Genomic DNA, 16,077 nt, shown 5'->3' on the forward strand with positions numbered 1-16,077 from the left:
TAAAATACTTGGTAAATAAATATATATAACAACATATTTTGTATTATAAATTTAATATTTAATTACAAGATAATGCAAAGAAAAAAAAAAAAGACAATGTACAATGTAGTGAATATAATAAATTAATAACTTTGAAGGTAATGAATCTTTGAATGATACTCCGTAGAAAATAAAGATAATATAAGTAATAAAATTATATCTCTTTTTTAATTTTTTATAATGAATAATAAATAGTTAACGGAATATTCCGTTATTAAAGTTTATACGAACGGAATTTAGGTTATTTAAGGGAAGAAAATAATATGGTATCCGGGTTGGACTTCCATTTGGAAGGTTGTAAGTTCGAGCCTCAGTGGAGGCGTTATTAGCTCTCTGTGTTTCAGTAGGTTGAGAAAGTATATGAACAGATACTACAATGTAATCGAGCTAGTAGCATTCAAAAAAAAAAAGGGAAGAAAATAATATAATAGAAGGTAAATAAGAAAAATCATAAAAAAAAAATACTAAAATCAAAATAATATGAATCATTCATTTTAAGAAACAATACCACCTACAATTTTTTATTTTATTGGCTCTTATTTCATGTATTATTGTGTTGGATCTCAGAGGGATCACCTACCCCGAGATTCGGAAGTCAAGCACCCTTAACCACAGAGTTCTATGGTACCTCGTTGCCATATCCTACTCAAAACTAATTGGTAATAAGTAGGTGGACATTAACCATTTAACCACATCTCTCTATGGTAAGCCACAGCGCCATATGTCTCGAATCGAGCAGGGACTGAACTCGACCAACCCGACCGATACCTAACATATTGTTTCATTACTTTTTGATTAGTATTGTTATTGGATCTTGTCTATGCTTATTTCTTTTATTGTGTACCTGTTTAAAGATCCAACAAAACTTGTATAGAACAATACTAGATTATAAGTCGAACTTGAAGGCTAACTAGAAAATATATTTTGTAAATGAAAAAAAAAAAACCTTAAAATCAATGGTAAGTATAATTCTTATCTAAGCTTCTATTATGTATTTCGACTTAAATAGACAAAAACTTTTAGTTCATGATTTTTTGTCCCTCCAACAAATGTGGTTTTCTTGTGTTATTGTCTTTTAACAAAATTTTAGATAAACATTGACAATATGACATCCACTGAGCTTCGAACCTACAATATTTTATATGGAGGTGCTCTTACAATCTTTTATATGGAAATGCAACTTGGTGTCCCTAGATCACAAAGTCTTGGCAAATTTATTTATTTATTAATTACGTGAATTGAAAAAACTAATTGCAAGTTAAATAAAAATTTAGAATTGACATTTTATATAATGACGTTTTTTCTTTGGCATCCTATTCCATATTTCCTAATTTTTTTAATGGGCAGTTGAACTAATTTCCACCCTTTACCTTTTCTGTTTTGTTTTTATTTGTATGCATACATAATTACATACATTGGAAAGAAAAAAACAGAAGCTGCCTATATATATATATATTTATACGTACATAAGCACACGTCTGTATATACTTAGAGATTTAGAGAGAGAAACTGAGATTGTTCCAGAGAAGAGAGAGGGAAAGAAAGATGGGGAACTCCTTTGGGTGCTCTGCATCAGGAGAGCGGCTAGTCTCAGCTGCAAGGGACGGTGACTATGTAGAAGCCAAGATGCTGCTTGATTGCAACCCGTATTTAGCAAAGTACTCCACTTTTGGTGGCCTCAACTCGCCTCTTCACTTTGCAGCTGCTAAGGGTCACAACGAGGTCATACTCATATCCATTTTCTCTCACTCTGCCTCATAATTCATTTTCAATTTCCTCATCTTTTTCCTTTTCCTTTTCCGTCTTAATTGTGCAAATTTTCAGATTGTCGCATTGCTGCTTGAGAATGGTGCAGATGTGAATTCTAAAAACTACTGTGGTCAGGTAAGATTGGGTGTTGCCTGGTTAGTCGATCATATCATCATTTTGAGCTGAAGACCTCATCTTTTTGGGGAATATGTGTTCAATTTTCGTTTTGCATAAATGCTTCACATTGATTCATCTTTATGTTAAATCTGATTCTTGATTTGTATTCTCAAGACGGCGTTGATGCAAGCATGTCGGTATGGCCACTGGGAAGTTGTTCAAACTCTTCTTCTGTTTAGATGCAATGTGAGTTTACTTCTTACTATACCTCCATTTTTTTTTAATCCCTGCAGATTATAGCATGTCTTAAAAATGGATAATTAAATTTCTAGTCTTTTCTTTTGAATGCAATTTAGTAACCCTGAGGCCCTATGGTCTTTCAAAATCCTTCCTTTTGATGATTAGTTGATTTTCCATTTAATTTTATAAGGAGTATTTTTAAATCAGTGTGGTATTGGGAATAAAGTACACAAGAAACAACTACCATTGGATGGTTGCAAATTTTAATGGAGAGGAATTTTCCCATTAATGCCATTTCTGAAACAATTACTTGCCAAAAAGAGGTCTCCTGGCCTATGTAAAAAGAACAAGGGCAAAGCTAAAGGTTGGTAAAAATACAGATGTTTATGATACACTTCTTGCAAAATGTTTTTTCTCCCTCATTTTCTGTGTTTTGCTTCTTCTTCAAAAAAAGTCACAGCCGCTGGAAGAAACTATGTGGTTGAATCATTGTGGTGGACTTTCTGGTCCAAGGCTTGTGTAGCCAAATCTATAGAGCTCTTCTACTTTTAACAACATTTTAATAGAAGAATTTGCACATAATTTCTTTTCCCAACTAAGCCCTTCATTCTGCCCATGCGAGGAGTGAGAGGGACATGATATCTTTTTCCAATGGGCAATGACTGGCTATCTTAAAAATGTCCAAACGCAAAATTACCCACTTTTAGTATGCTATAGCTGGCTTTTTAAAATTCTAGTGGTTAATCTGCAACTTTGAATAGTTTAGTGGTTTTATGTCACCCCCTCTCCCCTTTTCCCCCATGGCCCCATTTCCTCCTCAGGTTACAAGAGCAGACTATCTTAGTGGGCGGACTGCTCTTCATTTTGCAGCAGTGAATGGGCATGTCAGGTGCATAAGACTTGTGGTGGCTGATTTTGTTCCCAGTTCCTCTTTTGAATCTGTACATGCTGAAACAATTGCTGACAGAAGTGAAAGTTCTCATTCAAAGAGCAAACACGATCAGGGGTAAGGGATTTAATCTTTCTCTGATGGCCTATATTTTCAGATTCATGATTCATATTTATAATGTATATATGCAAAGATTATTGCTAGATCTCTGACTTCAGATGATGAATGCGGCTTCTTTTATCTCTTATGCAATAACACTTTAGTTGAAAAACTTGAAGGAATTTAAGAGAGTTAAAAATAAATAAAATGTTTACCAGTTTATCATACCAATGAGGTTTTCCTAGAATAACCCAAATGCTATACGAGAACACTTGGAGTACCTTTCCTGTTATTCTGGCTTAGAAATTTGTGCCCCACATTGAAGGGCTGTAGGAACTCAGCATTCCTTTCTATTTTATTTTAATAAAATAAAAGATCTATATTACCATAAAGTTCCATACCTAGCTCTTCATTAACTATATTTAGCTTTATTCCACTGCAGTGCTCTGGCAAAGTTTGTAAATAAGTCTGCAGATGGTGGTATTACTGCTCTTCATATGGCTGCATTGAATGGATATTTTGAATGTGTACAGCTCCTGCTTGATCTTCATGCTAATGTATCAGCTGTTACATTTCATTATGGAACATCAATGGATCTTATAGGTATAACATTTCCATAAGGCTTGGAATACATTTTGTGTGCTCTCACTTAGAGCTTAAATCAAAATTTTCAAATACATCATTTTCTAGGAGCTGGAAGCACTCCTTTGCATTATGCTGCATGTGGGGGAAATCTCAAATGCTGTCAGGTGACTTTTGTGGTTACAATCCTGTCTAGGGTGCAAAATGAAACTTCCGATCACCCAATAGGAAAAAAAAGTATTCATTTCTATGATGTTCTTGAACTTGGTGTCTCCAATCAATTTACAATAATTTTTCTTTATTCTGCAGATCCTAATCGCAAGAGGTGCCAGTCGGTTGACATTGAATTGCAATGGGTAATGTTTAGAACTTAATTTCTCCTTATAACTTCTATGCATGGAATTAATGAAGATAATAGTTACTATAACACCAATCATGAAGGCATGCATAACAGATAGATTCTCTTTCCAGGTGGCTTCCTCTTCATGTTGCCAGGACGTGGGGGCGTCATTGGCTCGAGCCATTACTTGACCCAAATTCTGATTCCATAATTCCGTCCTTTCCATCTTCTAATTATTTGTCATTGCCACTCTTGAGTGTACTTGACATTGCCAGGTAATTATCATCTCATTCATGTATGTGTTGTGCAAGTTAGACAATCCAACTACTGGGGTTTGATGAGTGGCTTCAAATGTTATCTGCATGGCCATAAAATTTTGTGAATACCAACCAAATGAAGTAATGTATAATGCACATTTGCTTTATTTGCTTACCTATGAAAAATTTAGGCTAAAATTTGATAGGCTCCTGTTACTTGTTTGAAAAACTAGTAAATATAGAGCAGAACTTATATGTATATTACCACATGCCTAAAAATGATATTACTCTTTGATATCTAATAACGCATATCTGCATTGCAATGAGATTGAGAAGAGGAGATGACATTGATTATTGGGATTCATTGTTGCAGAGAGTATGGGCTGCAGTCCTCAGCAACCCCTTCTGATGATGCTGATACGTGTGCAGTTTGCTTAGAGAGAACATGTTCTGTTGCTGCTGAAGGTCCACTCTTCTTTTGCTCATTCAATTTGTCTTTGTTTTCACATCAAACCTAGCCTCTTTTAGAGCAGTACTGTTCCATAGTTGATAAGTGTTGCATTCCGTGTGGCGTAAAGGAAAGTAAATTCTGTTTTTATTTTTTCATTTAATTCGACAGGAGTTGAACCATGGTAGGGCTTTCACTTTTACTTTTCCTTCAAATAGGGAAATCCCCTTCCTTTCCCTTCAATTCTAGTTCTGCATCTGAACTGTCCAAAATTTTTCCATGCTCAAATTACCTGTTATTGCATGTCATAATTGCAACTACCTAAGGTGATGTTGTCCAGTGCTTGTCAATAAGTGTAGGTATCTAGGGTGATGATGTCTTCACTACTACCCTTGCATAAAGCAAAAGGTGGCTCTAGAACCCGTTGGATAATTTGCATTTTAAAATTGATAGGTGGAAGGTGGATATTGTTAGATCCCAAAACTCAACCACTTCGATTCATGAACTTCATGATAGATATCAAATGATTTTGCATGATAGCGTGCTTTAACAATTTGGCTATTAGTACAGAATAGAATTTTACTTGCGACTGTTGGAACAAATTAAAAAAATTAGGGAGTGAAATCTTGATTCCTACTATGCTGTACACTTTCAGGTTGTGGGCATGCACTTTGTGTGAGATGTGCTCTGTACCTTTGCTCTGCAAGCAATGTCCCATCTGAATTGTTGGGTCCACCTGGCTCCATTCCATGCCCACTTTGCAGACATGGGATTGTCTCGTTTGTGAAACTACCTGGTTGTTCATCAAAGGAAATTAGATTGCACATATCACTAAGCTTATGTACGCCATGCATGCTTCATACTGATGAGCAAGACGACAACCATTCAACATCTAGCAGTGCACAGAATATTAGAAGGAACCGTGTAGCTTCAGTTTCTTCAGATATTTTTTGTCCTGCCACGTGTAACCCCTTTCCTTCTGTTGCTATCCCTTTGTGCACATGCAATGAGGGGCCATGCCCGACTTTTGAATCCAGAGATAATGAAGTTCAAGAGGGGTCTCACCATCAATCAGAATCGACATCAGAGGAGCAAGAGAAGATGGGAGGAGTAAGGTTGGAGAAAACTACGTGCTCAAGCATGTTTTGGGGCAGAAGGAGCTGCAGCAGGGAGAATCAGTGTAATGCTGAAATTAATGCTTGAACCACCCCCCTTGGTTTGGAAACATATCCATAGAGGGATGGAACTTTGTGAACAGAGCAGTTAACGATGAAATCACCATACTTTCGCATGTTGTTCTCTTGGCTTGGCTTGGCTGGTGTTGTGATAAATTATCCAGGTCAGGAATTGCAATGTCTTGACCCATATTAGATTGCCTAAAGACGCATGGCCTCTGGGTGGTGGCTTTTAAAGTAATCCAACATTGAGAATACAGTGTGGTTGAAATATACAAGATTGGCATTTGTAGTTGGAGGCCGAGGCCCCGTCTGTAGTAAGTGAGCATTTTGTATTGTTTCTAGGAGATTAGTGATGTTTGTAAATGTGAATCCTTAGGGTGGTGGGTGTGTAAAGCTGCTGATAAACAAGTGAATGTAAGGGAAGGAAATATATTTGCATCATTCTACAAAATATACATTTATTTAGCTAGCTAGCTCAGTATCTCACAATCCACTATCTGAACTGAACTATTGGTTGCATCCACACCAAGCAATTGTGATAAACTGAATTATGTTCTGCCCAGTATTTATTTAATAAAATCAACTGTCTTGATTTTGAAGAGAGAACACTACCACTAACGCTTCAACATACACACTACACTAACACACAACATTACAACAGAATTGCTACTCTGCCTGATAACCCCACAGTTTTCTAAGTTCACAGAATTGTTGTGTCCTCAACACAGTGATGAAGGCTGGTTTGAACCGAATTTAGCGAGCCAATTGTTCTGGTATGCAGAAGGAGGAGGAGGAGGAGCTACTGGACCCTGTGGCTTGTAAAAAGGCTTCTCTGGCATGTTAAAATGCCGGGGGGCTGAAAGATTATTGACCTGCCTAAAATCATCAAGCCTAATACTTGGAGGCTGTGGTAAGCCATTGGTAATTTGAGGCCCCGTTGCACTGCATTGCTGCTCAAGTACCTTCTGTGCAGATAAATCATCAGTGATTGGTATCTCTTTGCCAGTAAGCGTCTTTACAGCGAAAGCAAAGCATGGATCTGCCCATATGTCCCCCCCAAATGGCAACTCCACAGAGGACTGTGGATTTCCAGCAGATGAACAACTGAGGGAGGACTGTGGGGTCTCATCCACCTTCTTCTCATCTCCGATGGGTATTGCACCAGTAAGAGTTTTTATTGCAAAGTCTATGCATGGATCCATCCACATATCCTTGACACATGATGACGATGATGATGATTCAGGAGTTATTTCAGTCTTCTCGCCATCTTTACTGTTAGGACCAACTTCTCTGTCATTTCCATCTGGATCTGGAGAATGAAGCTTTTTCAGGGGTAAAGTAGCATCATCTTCTTGTTTCTTTTCATTAGCCGCATTCCCAGTCTTTGGCCTTTCAATCCCTTCATTTAAATTATTATTAGTGACAACTGCTTTTGTCTGACCTTTCTGTTGTTTTGTTGCTCCAGCTTGAGAGCCTTGATTATATGTTTTCAGTTCCAAAGATGCATCAGCTTCAATACCAGCAAGACGCTTGGAAGTTCGGCAAGGTAAGCTGGCCATTTTATTGTTACGCAATTTCTTCCTCTTTTTGTGGATAATTTTATGTCCATGTTTTTCCACCACCTCCTTGCCTGCTGGTGGTACCACTTCTTCATGACCACGTTCTCTTGCTACGTGGGCTGAAACAAGTTGGCATTCAATCGGATTACTATCCTTGTTACTTTCCAAGTTATTTACCTGTGCCACGTAATTGTTCTCTATTACACCACCTTTCTTACCTGCAGCAAATGTTTAAATCCCAATCCAATCAGCACAAATGTTGTATTTTACTTCTCTTCACATTTTCACTCTAAGCTCTCATAGAAGAATTTAATTTTTTTTTTTCTTTTAAGTGTTAAAATGAGCTGACAAAATAATTAAATACACTCTCAAAGTGGCACTGAAAGTAGTTCAGAGATTTTACGCAGGTGAGTAGTCTTTCCCGGGGGTGATGTACAGCATTCTGTACCATTGGGCTTTATAACGTGTTCCTCGCCCAACTTGAGTCTCTCATTCATAGCAATCTGTCCATCTGCTGCTTTGCTTTCACCCACTTTCTGTTCTTCAGCTTCAGAAGGTAACTAGAAAATGACAAATACAAAAAATAAACGTTTAAATCTTGACGAAAGATTTCAGAGGAACATATCTCAACTCTCAAGTGATACTGAAACATCATCATCATAAAGACTTAACTCATGGAAACATACTAATATTGAGGTGTTTGCCTTAAACAGGAAGAAGTGAAGTTTTCAGAGGGAAGATGCTAAGTGAGGGAGGGAATTTGTATTAAAATTTGACAAAGAACGCACTGTATTATGAGTCTGAGCTGCGCCGCTATTTTAACAAAGGAAACAGAGACCAGAAGTTGGTAGAGATCTGAAAACATCAACAAATATTTAGCATGACAAAAGAAGATAGAAAAAGGAAGTAATGAATTCCTAGAGTTTCCACTACATACAAAATGCCACGAACTTGGCGCAGTTGATACGTAAACCACTTTGGGTTCTGACATCAGCATTCTAATATAGACAAGAAGAGTAATCAGACAACTTGTAGCATTCCCCTAGCTACATGCTATCAAGAAATGGCACAAATCAAGCAGGGTCTTCTCTGGAGTCGTCGAATCTTTTAAACTCATAAAGAAGAAATTCCTCTTAAGCAAAATGCATAATATTTGGTTGTATGGATATATATACATGCTTCATCACACTACTATCTCTGCTGAATTTCCATTTGGATGGCTTAGATAAGAACTGACCATTTCATAAGAAGGATACAACAAGAGCAACGCTTTTACAGTGATACCTAACATGTAACATAACCACCCATATGGTGTTTCATTTAAAAATAAATAAAAAATTATGGGACCTAGCAAGAAATATATGGCCATTCAGACTTACAGATGAAAGAGAACCACCAGCTTCCACATTGTTGGGACCTTGATCCTTGAGTTCAGGTTCAGCCTTACTACAATCTTTAGTTCCAAGGTAGCGAAAAACTTCCTTCAAAGAGCGGAAGACTTGCCCACTCTCAGGATCAATATAATACTGCACAAATAATATATTTGTTAATTTTTTAGATTTTGATTGAAATGGCAGAAATGCAGAATACAGATCGAAGAACAAAACAAAGTACATCAATTTGAAGATTGCAAGTGATGGATTTAATTCCCCGGGGGTAGCCCGAATTATCAAACCCGGATAAGTATACGTACGAAATAAATAATACGACGCAGAGATATAATAAGGTCGCAGGGACCGTATATTGTATTAATTATCGCTAATAAGCTATTACAAGGCTTGATTAGGACAATAAGGCTAGAAGATAGCAATTCAGGAATCTGTTGTGTTGTGTTGTGTGTCCCTGTTTAGGACAAGAGGGAGTCCTTTTATATCAGCTCAAACCCCCTAACCGCACCCCTAGGATCGGGGTTAGTTGGATCGGCCCGCTTTGACCGCGTCCCCTCCGGGACCGGGTCCAAGGCGGGCCGACTCGGCACGGCCGAGCTGGGCACGTGCCGAGCTCGGCCTAGCCGAGTCCACCATGGACCGGCTCGGCAGGGGCCGAGTCCATGGTGGTGGGCTCGGGTGTACCGAGCCCATCTGTGGCCGACTCGGCCCAAGGCCGAGATGCCTTGGGCCAACTCGGCCACGGCCCAATTGACTGGGCCGAGGGGCTTCTCGGGTCCGTCTCTCCGGGTCGGTTCGATCCGGGTCCAATATATCCATCAGCAAGTATATGCATGCCAATGCTGGACAAGAATTCAAGATAATTAGGGTACTAAAACCCTAAACCCTAAACCAAAAATTAAAAATAAAAAAAGAGACAAATATCTAGAATTCAGTACCGGGTCTTTCCTTGTCTTGCCACCCTTCTTCTTAACTCTTATTTCCTTGGTCCATCCTGGAGGTAAGCCTTCAGCTATAACCTTCTCAACTTTGAACTAGTTTTTGCAAGAATATAAGAAAATAAGATTGGGGAAAAAAAATAAGGTTGAGTCATAATAAAAGAGTTATTGAAATCACCTTTCCACTGCCTTTATTCTTCATCTCCTTACTGATATGGCGGAGAGCATCCGCCTTATAGTATAATTTAAATTTTTTGGAGGGATCAGTGTAACACTACAACAAACACGAGAAACATATTCAAACATAAAAAGGTGGTAGTTTCCCAAATAAAAAAGGAGGGAATAAAGAAGGAAAAGAATCTAAATTAGTTCATTCTTCATATATTTAATAGTATTGAAGTTGGAAAATATGAAAAGTTTGTAAATTTCCATCAAACTCCAATAAGGTTACATGAGCTGAAATGTCCAATTTCAGAAATCCTACATTGAAAAGGAATTAAATAAACCCTTGGACATGAAATTTTGACTCACATGTTTCTCCTCTCCTCCATCCTATAGCTTGGACATTTAAAAAATAGTCTAATTTTCTCCCAATCAAGAATCTCTTCCTCTACAAGCAAGCCCAGCAATTGCAGTAACACAACACCAGGTAAGTAAAGCCAAGCTATTGAGGTTATTTAGCCACATAACAAACAAATATTGGGGCTTCCACGCTTTCTTCCGGTTGAGATGATGCACAACTAACTAACTAACTAACTCCAGTCAGTCTCACTGGAATTCAATAAAAATCGAATCTTTTGCTACTTATTACTAACATGCATACTATTTTCCAATAAATCCACAAGTCAGTCTAGTCCCCAAACGCACATCAATTAAAATTCAACTAATAACTCCGGCAACAAGGATAAATGAAGAAAAGTTAAGTGGGGGCAGGATGAGTGCTGATAAATTGCAAGTTAAAGATCTGAAACGAATTGAAGAATCTATGTATGGTATATGAGGCGAGAATAGAGACATGGCAATTAGATAATTAACCTTGTCGTCTTTCTTCCCATTAACATCCATTTTCCAAGCTGCAGGAAAGCCAATCCGGTAAGGACTGTTTCTTCCCCATGGGCCATGTCTGTCACAACCGTCCCTAAAATTTCCTACCAACCTTCAACTAAAAATAACTATTCCCCCGAAAAATAAAACCCAAACAGAAAAATAGTGATAATTTAACCTCCCCAGAAAAAGAAAAAAAGAAACTTTATCCTCACCAGCTCCTCTATATCCGGCAGGGCTTCACAGAAATGTTGTGTGTGCGAATCCCAGTATGTAGCTCTCACAATAAAGAAAGTGGAAAGGAGGATCGGCGCGGCGGTGTTGAGAGAAGGTGGGAGGGAGATGGGGATTGGAGTGGGGTTACAGGTTAGTGTTTATGTTTAGAGTAGAAACGCAGGAGCGGAGGTGAGAGCACACAGCAAATTGCAATGAATCCAGACCAGCCAGAAACACGTGACTGCCAATTGCTAAAACCAAAAGTAATTAAGTAGTGTACACTAAAAAAGGATTTCCAGGAAAACCAACACTATACACTATACACTATAGTGCTATACCATTACCACCCAATGCCCAATGCTTCCTTCCTTGTTATTCCTTCGTCCCGATTTGTTTTTTTACATTTAATATTATTTATTATTGTGTTTGATACGAAAGCAAAGCAATAATCTCAACCACCACCTATACATACAGTGGAATGAGAAATTTTATAAAAGTTGAAGAAGATGCCATCTCCTCAATCTGCCTCTTTGTCTCTTGATACAAAAATATTTCAAAATCGTGCAAATGAAATGGGCAGCGGTTGGTAGGAAATAGGAATGGTAGGTAGGTAGTTTATCTATGGACTATGTTGTCGTGTCGGACGTTTGAGGATAGTTATGCTGTGCATCAGTATGCACCATGCATGGTGCATACGGATGCCAAAACGACGTCGTTTTATTAAAAAACGCGCGTCTCTTCTTTAAAAAAATTTCAAGTTCGATTCCCAGCAACAACATTATATTGTTCATTCATTCTGGAATTTTAGTTCATAGATTATGAAATTATAGTTCATTGATTATGGAATTATAGTTCATCGATTATGGAATTGTAGTTCATCGATTCTGAAATTTTAGTTTATAGATTATTATATGGAATTTTAGTTCATTCATTCTGAAATTTTTAGTTCATAGATTAAATTATGGAATTATAATTCATCGATTATGGAATTTTAGTTCATATGTTGTTGTTGGGAATCGAACCTGATTTTTTTTCTTTTAAGGGGAGGCGCGTTTTATTAAAACGACGTCGTTTTTGCATCCGTATGCACCATGCATGATGCATACGGATGCACAGCATAATTTGCCGACGTTTGAAGGGCCGGCCATTTTCATATTGGGCCCGCAGAAAACCAACTTCCCCAATCGCGCCGGCCTATATTCATAATGCATTCCCACTAACTGTTACCTTTTGCTTTAATGGCCCAAGCCCAACGGAACGACACAGAGCAGCAAGTGTGAATATATTTATTATAAAAGTGAAAGACAATCAAAAAGCATATGATTTTTTGCAGGAAGATGGAGCTAAAATGGTCAAGGATTTATAGTTCAACCATACTTGATTGTAAGAATATTTTCCTGTCTTGTCATTTTGTATTTGCAGACCGGCCAATGCTAATTGCTAAATATGACTACTCTTCAATCCTCTTTGAATTATTATTATTAGGGTGTTAGCAAACAAATCTTTTGATAAATTATTCATGTTTGAACATGAATACTCTAAAAATATTAACAAACGAACACGAAAAAATAACAACACTATGAATCATATAAACTAACATCAAAGAATGCAATCTGACCCGTCATTTATTAAAATTTGTTTGTCTATTCTAACAACCATTACATAGACCAAATACTAAAAAGAGACAACAGCTTCTTTTAAGCAAACTATATTGGCAAAAAAAACTCTCATTTTGAATAACAAGACGACTTTACAGTTCAACTAATCAGAAAAAAAACCATCCTTTAAGAGAAAGAAAAATATTGCTTTCAATAACTCCTACATAATTTTTCTTTGTTTTCAATAAACTCCTATCAACAACTGTGTTACCCTTTCTCCTCAACTACCTAGCATAGCAGCTGAATGAACATTCATCACTGGCTGATCACTACAGAATCCACAACTGGATGTTGATGTTCATAATAGTCTTATTCTCTTTCTTAGAGTTGATACACCAAGTACACACACTACACCAAAGTTACCAAAAGTTGGAGGAGCACTTTCAGATTGCAAGAGATCTCACCTCATCTTCTTTCCAGAGGTCTTCTTCATATTTGTACCACCTAATCAGCCCTTCATCATTTCTAGTGCGCTGACACATGCTGCATATATCACTCATGCACGTTAAAAACTTGCGCAGCCTAGAAGCCCTTTCACGAATTGATTCATCAAACTCATTAACAACTTTGCGGGGTGCAGGGGGAGGGCGTTCAAACAGTAGGCAGTGAGATATGTTGAGCACTTCCAACTTTGGTAACCCCTCCAAGATGATGAGCAAAGCTTCTTTGTATAGCACTGAACACCGCAGGCTCAAAACTTTTAGGTCTGGAAGAAATGCAGCTATTGAAGATGCAAACACAATGTCACAAGGTCCCATTATCTTGAGCTCAGCAAAGTTCTTACAGCTCTTTGAAATCTCCTCCAAAAGGTAGGGAGGATTTGCTATGCTAGGCATTGTCAGTGATTCAAGATTTTTCCACATGCGAATTGCGCTGCATATTCCAGTCTTTTTAATTTTGTTCCAAGCAGGCATAACAAGACGTTTAAGCTGTGGGGACCTGCAAGAGAAATTGAGGGTAATTTGCCCAATATCGCTTACATTCATTCATACCACACTTAACACATATACAAAAGGGATTTCTAGGAATTACCTTTCTGCTGTATATGTCAACTGAACATCGCTTACATACAGATTGTAATGGAAAATGAGAGTGAGAATGTTTCCACGGCTGAGGTTCAGAGCAATCTTCAAGAGTCGGGTTAATGTTTTATCAGACTGATCACCCACATATACATACGGCTCCAATGGGATTTTAATGAAGTTTGATTTAATCATAGAAATATCAAGTGTCTTCCAAAGTATAGGATCACAGCAGGCAAGACGCCATGCGCTACAGACTTGGCCAATCCCAGAAGTCAACTGAAATATGTCAAAAGACTGAAATATCTTCACCAGCACGTCAATATCCATGTCTTCCCATTTCCTCTCAGAATATTCTCTATCCTCCATTTTATAAACTCTGTTCAAAGCCGCTGATAAGTCTGTGCAGAAAGATGTGCCTATTTAAACAAGAAAAGAACAAGCAATTTCAGTACCCAGTGTACAAATAAGAGACTCAATGCCACTCAATCAACAATCAATCTTATTGAATAATTTATTTACACATTTAAATTTATAAAATGAATTATGCAGAGCCATCTCATGTTGAATTTCTAATGCCCCAAAAAAAAAAAAAAAAAAACAGCAAACACAAGTAACAATACAAAGGAAATCAGTATTTCTCTTGCAATTCGACAAGAAAACGTCCAGCTAAGTAACTTTCAAATACAATTGAGCACTAAATTTGAGCAATTAATGATCACAAATAGATGCCCGTTCGTCCAAGAAAAGATACCTGGAATTCATCAGTAACAACAATGAGAGGAAAGCTGAAAATTTGGAAGGGAAAAAAAAAACCGCAGCTAACAATTTATCAAGAAATAACAACTCACGTATAAGTAACTCATCAATTTTCAAACAAAATTATTTTACTCATTAGTGAAAAATGTCGTGAATCAAGATCTGTCTCGATCTAATTTTGAATTTCAAACAGGGCAATAAGAACGAAGAAACCATTCTTAATACGAAGAACACGTAAGTAGTGATATGCAAAGAAATGGGGATGGAAAATTAACCCTTTTATACGAAGGCCATTCCTGAATTCAGTCTGTGTCTTGAATGAAAGTTGAGAGCTTTTGGCTTTTCTGAATTTCTGAGACCGAGTGTAAGATGAGGGGAAGGGAAAGATGTTCGAATTTCGAAGAAATGGGCTACTTCTAATTTCTAAAAGACAGTCAAACCCATAAGGTTGTCCTTACAATCTATATACCATGGACCGGGTTCATACCATGAAGGCATGATTTAGGGATTGGCGATTTAGGATTTAGTTTGATTTTTTCGGTTTTGATTTTGGTATTTTGGTATTAAAAAATGATATCATTTAATTTAACATTATAGTTTGGTTCGTATTCAATTTAGATTAAGATCCCAATTTGTAATATTATTTTAATTTTCTAAACACACTGTTGAACAATACATATTTATCATGCCCAGTCTTATAATTTTATAGACTCGGGTCAACAAAAATGGATCTTACATGAAATTAATACATATCTTCATAACTAAATATTTAAATTAAATTAAATACCAAGACTATGTAGTCTAATGGTATCTAAGTTGGATTTTCATTTGGAAGGTTGTGAGTTCGAGCCTTAGTGGAGGCGTTATTGGTTCTTTGTGTCAAAAAATACTAATGTCAAATAACTTGAAATAAAATTTATACGTTTTAAACAATGTTACATACACAATCATAATCATGAAAATAATTCTAGATAATCTTCTCTTCAAATATCCTCATTTGGGGGGGGTGGTTCAACTCTTTCACATCAAAATATAATTTCATCTCTTATTTTCTCTCAAATCCTTCCCCTTTCCTCATTTTTTTGTGGGTTTCTTTCAAATATCCTCATTCAAAATTATCTACGGAATAAATTAACAATTCGTAAAATACAAAATTTTACATACTAAATATAACAACAATTAATAAATTTTTAGAAGTTTTAAAAATAAATTAAAATCATAATTTATAAATAAGAGAAAATAAAATTCAAATTTAAAAAAAAAAAAAAAAAAAAAAAAAAACTGAAGCAACTGCCAATTGAAGCTGCTGTTAAAAAAAAAAAAACAAAAGAAAAAAAAAAACAAACAAACATAAGGTAGGGGACCGTCGTCCCCCACTTTCTGCACGTAAATGTGGTGCATAGCCGACGACAAGCGTCACGTACACAGTGAATTTGTTCCAGATAGACTATTCTCTCTGGAGCAATTTTCTCATCTCCCCTCCAATGATTTTCTCACATTTTATATCCCTTTCTCTTCCTTCTTTATCTTTAGTTGGAGATGTCCTAAATTAAAA

The 16,077-nt window shown here is 36.9% G+C and overlaps 3 protein-coding genes and 1 long non-coding RNA gene across 7 annotated transcripts; 2 read left to right on the plus strand and 2 right to left on the minus strand.

Moving 5' to 3' along the window:
• The first annotated feature begins 1,507 nt into the window (after positions 1–1,507).
• Positions 1,508–6,384, plus strand: LOC109186563 (E3 ubiquitin-protein ligase XBAT33). Its single transcript, XM_019336597.1, has 10 exons — positions 1,508–1,761; positions 1,864–1,923; positions 2,080–2,151; positions 2,967–3,151; positions 3,576–3,736; positions 3,824–3,882; positions 4,025–4,071; positions 4,187–4,330; positions 4,686–4,777; positions 5,416–6,384. Exons 1-10 carry the CDS (start codon positions 1,585–1,587, stop codon positions 5,961–5,963), a joined length of 1,545 nt encoding a protein of 514 aa, XP_019192142.1. The 5' UTR covers positions 1,508–1,584; the 3' UTR covers positions 5,964–6,384.
• Positions 6,376–11,339, minus strand: LOC109186561 (methyl-CpG-binding domain-containing protein 13). 4 transcript variants are annotated; one of them, XM_019336596.1, is made up of 7 exons: positions 11,083–11,339; positions 10,355–10,381; positions 10,002–10,097; positions 9,824–9,919; positions 8,877–9,023; positions 7,901–8,057; positions 6,376–7,715 (listed from the first exon to the last, which is right to left on the minus strand). In XM_019336596.1, exons 3-7 carry the CDS (start codon positions 10,023–10,025, stop codon positions 6,658–6,660), a joined length of 1,482 nt encoding a protein of 493 aa, XP_019192141.1. In that variant the 5' UTR covers positions 10,026–10,097; positions 10,355–10,381; positions 11,083–11,339; the 3' UTR covers positions 6,376–6,657. The 4 variants fall into 4 exon arrangements, with proteins under 4 accessions (XP_019192141.1, XP_019192140.1, XP_019192139.1 ...); XM_019336595.1 differs by lacking the exon at positions 10,355–10,381; XM_019336594.1 differs by lacking the exons at positions 10,355–10,381; positions 11,083–11,339 and adding an exon at positions 10,859–10,979 and having other exon boundaries at positions 7,946–8,057.
• Positions 7,180–8,443, plus strand: LOC109186566. The gene is made up of 3 exons (XR_002055147.1): positions 7,180–7,271; positions 7,404–7,484; positions 8,211–8,443. It is a non-coding gene; the product is annotated as an uncharacterized LOC109186566 (long non-coding RNA).
• Positions 11,340–12,684: 1,345 nt separating the features above from the next.
• On the minus strand, positions 12,685–14,937 carry LOC109186107 (F-box/LRR-repeat protein At3g48880). The gene is made up of 3 exons (XM_019336012.1): positions 14,798–14,937; positions 13,774–14,182; positions 12,685–13,680 (listed from the first exon to the last, which is right to left on the minus strand). The coding sequence occupies exons 2-3, from the start codon at positions 14,130–14,132 to the stop codon at positions 13,125–13,127; spliced, it is 915 nt and encodes a 304-aa protein (XP_019191557.1). The 5' UTR covers positions 14,133–14,182; positions 14,798–14,937; the 3' UTR covers positions 12,685–13,124.
• Between the last annotated feature and the right edge of the window lie 1,140 nt (positions 14,938–16,077).

This window comes from Ipomoea nil, unplaced genomic scaffold (genome assembly GCF_001879475.1).
Source record: "Ipomoea nil cultivar Tokyo-kokei standard unplaced genomic scaffold, Asagao_1.1 scaffold1407, whole genome shotgun sequence".
NCBI classification, from domain to species: Eukaryota; Viridiplantae; Streptophyta; class Magnoliopsida; order Solanales; family Convolvulaceae; genus Ipomoea; species Ipomoea nil.

What these genes read in the sequence shown, in the direction of transcription:
- LOC109186563 (XM_019336597.1), top strand. Translation starts at nt 1,585, where the DNA reads ATGGGGAACTCCTTTGGGTGCTCTGCATCAGGAGAGCGGCTAGTCTCA. An exon ending in CTAAAAACTACTGTGGTCAG is followed by an intron (nt 1,924 to 2,079) that starts GTAAGATTGGGT and finishes TGTATTCTCAAG; the next exon opens with ACGGCGTTGATGCAAGCATG. An exon ending in AACATCAATGGATCTTATAG is followed by an intron (nt 3,737 to 3,823) that starts GTATAACATTTC and finishes ATCATTTTCTAG; the next exon opens with GAGCTGGAAGCACTCCTTTG.
- LOC109186561 (XM_019336593.1), bottom strand. Translation starts at nt 10,888, where the DNA reads ATGGATGTTAATGGGAAGAAAGACGACAAG. An exon ending in ATGGGAAGAAAGACGACAAG is followed by an intron (nt 10,098 to 10,858) that starts GTTAATTATCTA and finishes TGTTTGTTGTAG; the next exon opens with TGTTACACTGATCCCTCCAA. An exon ending in GGGAAAGACTACTCACCTGC is followed by an intron (nt 7,716 to 7,900) that starts GTAAAATCTCTG and finishes CATTTGCTGCAG; the next exon opens with GTAAGAAAGGTGGTGTAATA.
- LOC109186107 (XM_019336012.1), bottom strand. Translation starts at nt 14,132, where the DNA reads ATGGAGGATAGAGAATATTCTGAGAGGAAATGGGAAGACATGGATATT. An exon ending in TTGACATATACAGCAGAAAG is followed by an intron (nt 13,681 to 13,773) that starts GTAATTCCTAGA and finishes TTTCTCTTGCAG; the next exon opens with GTCCCCACAGCTTAAACGTC.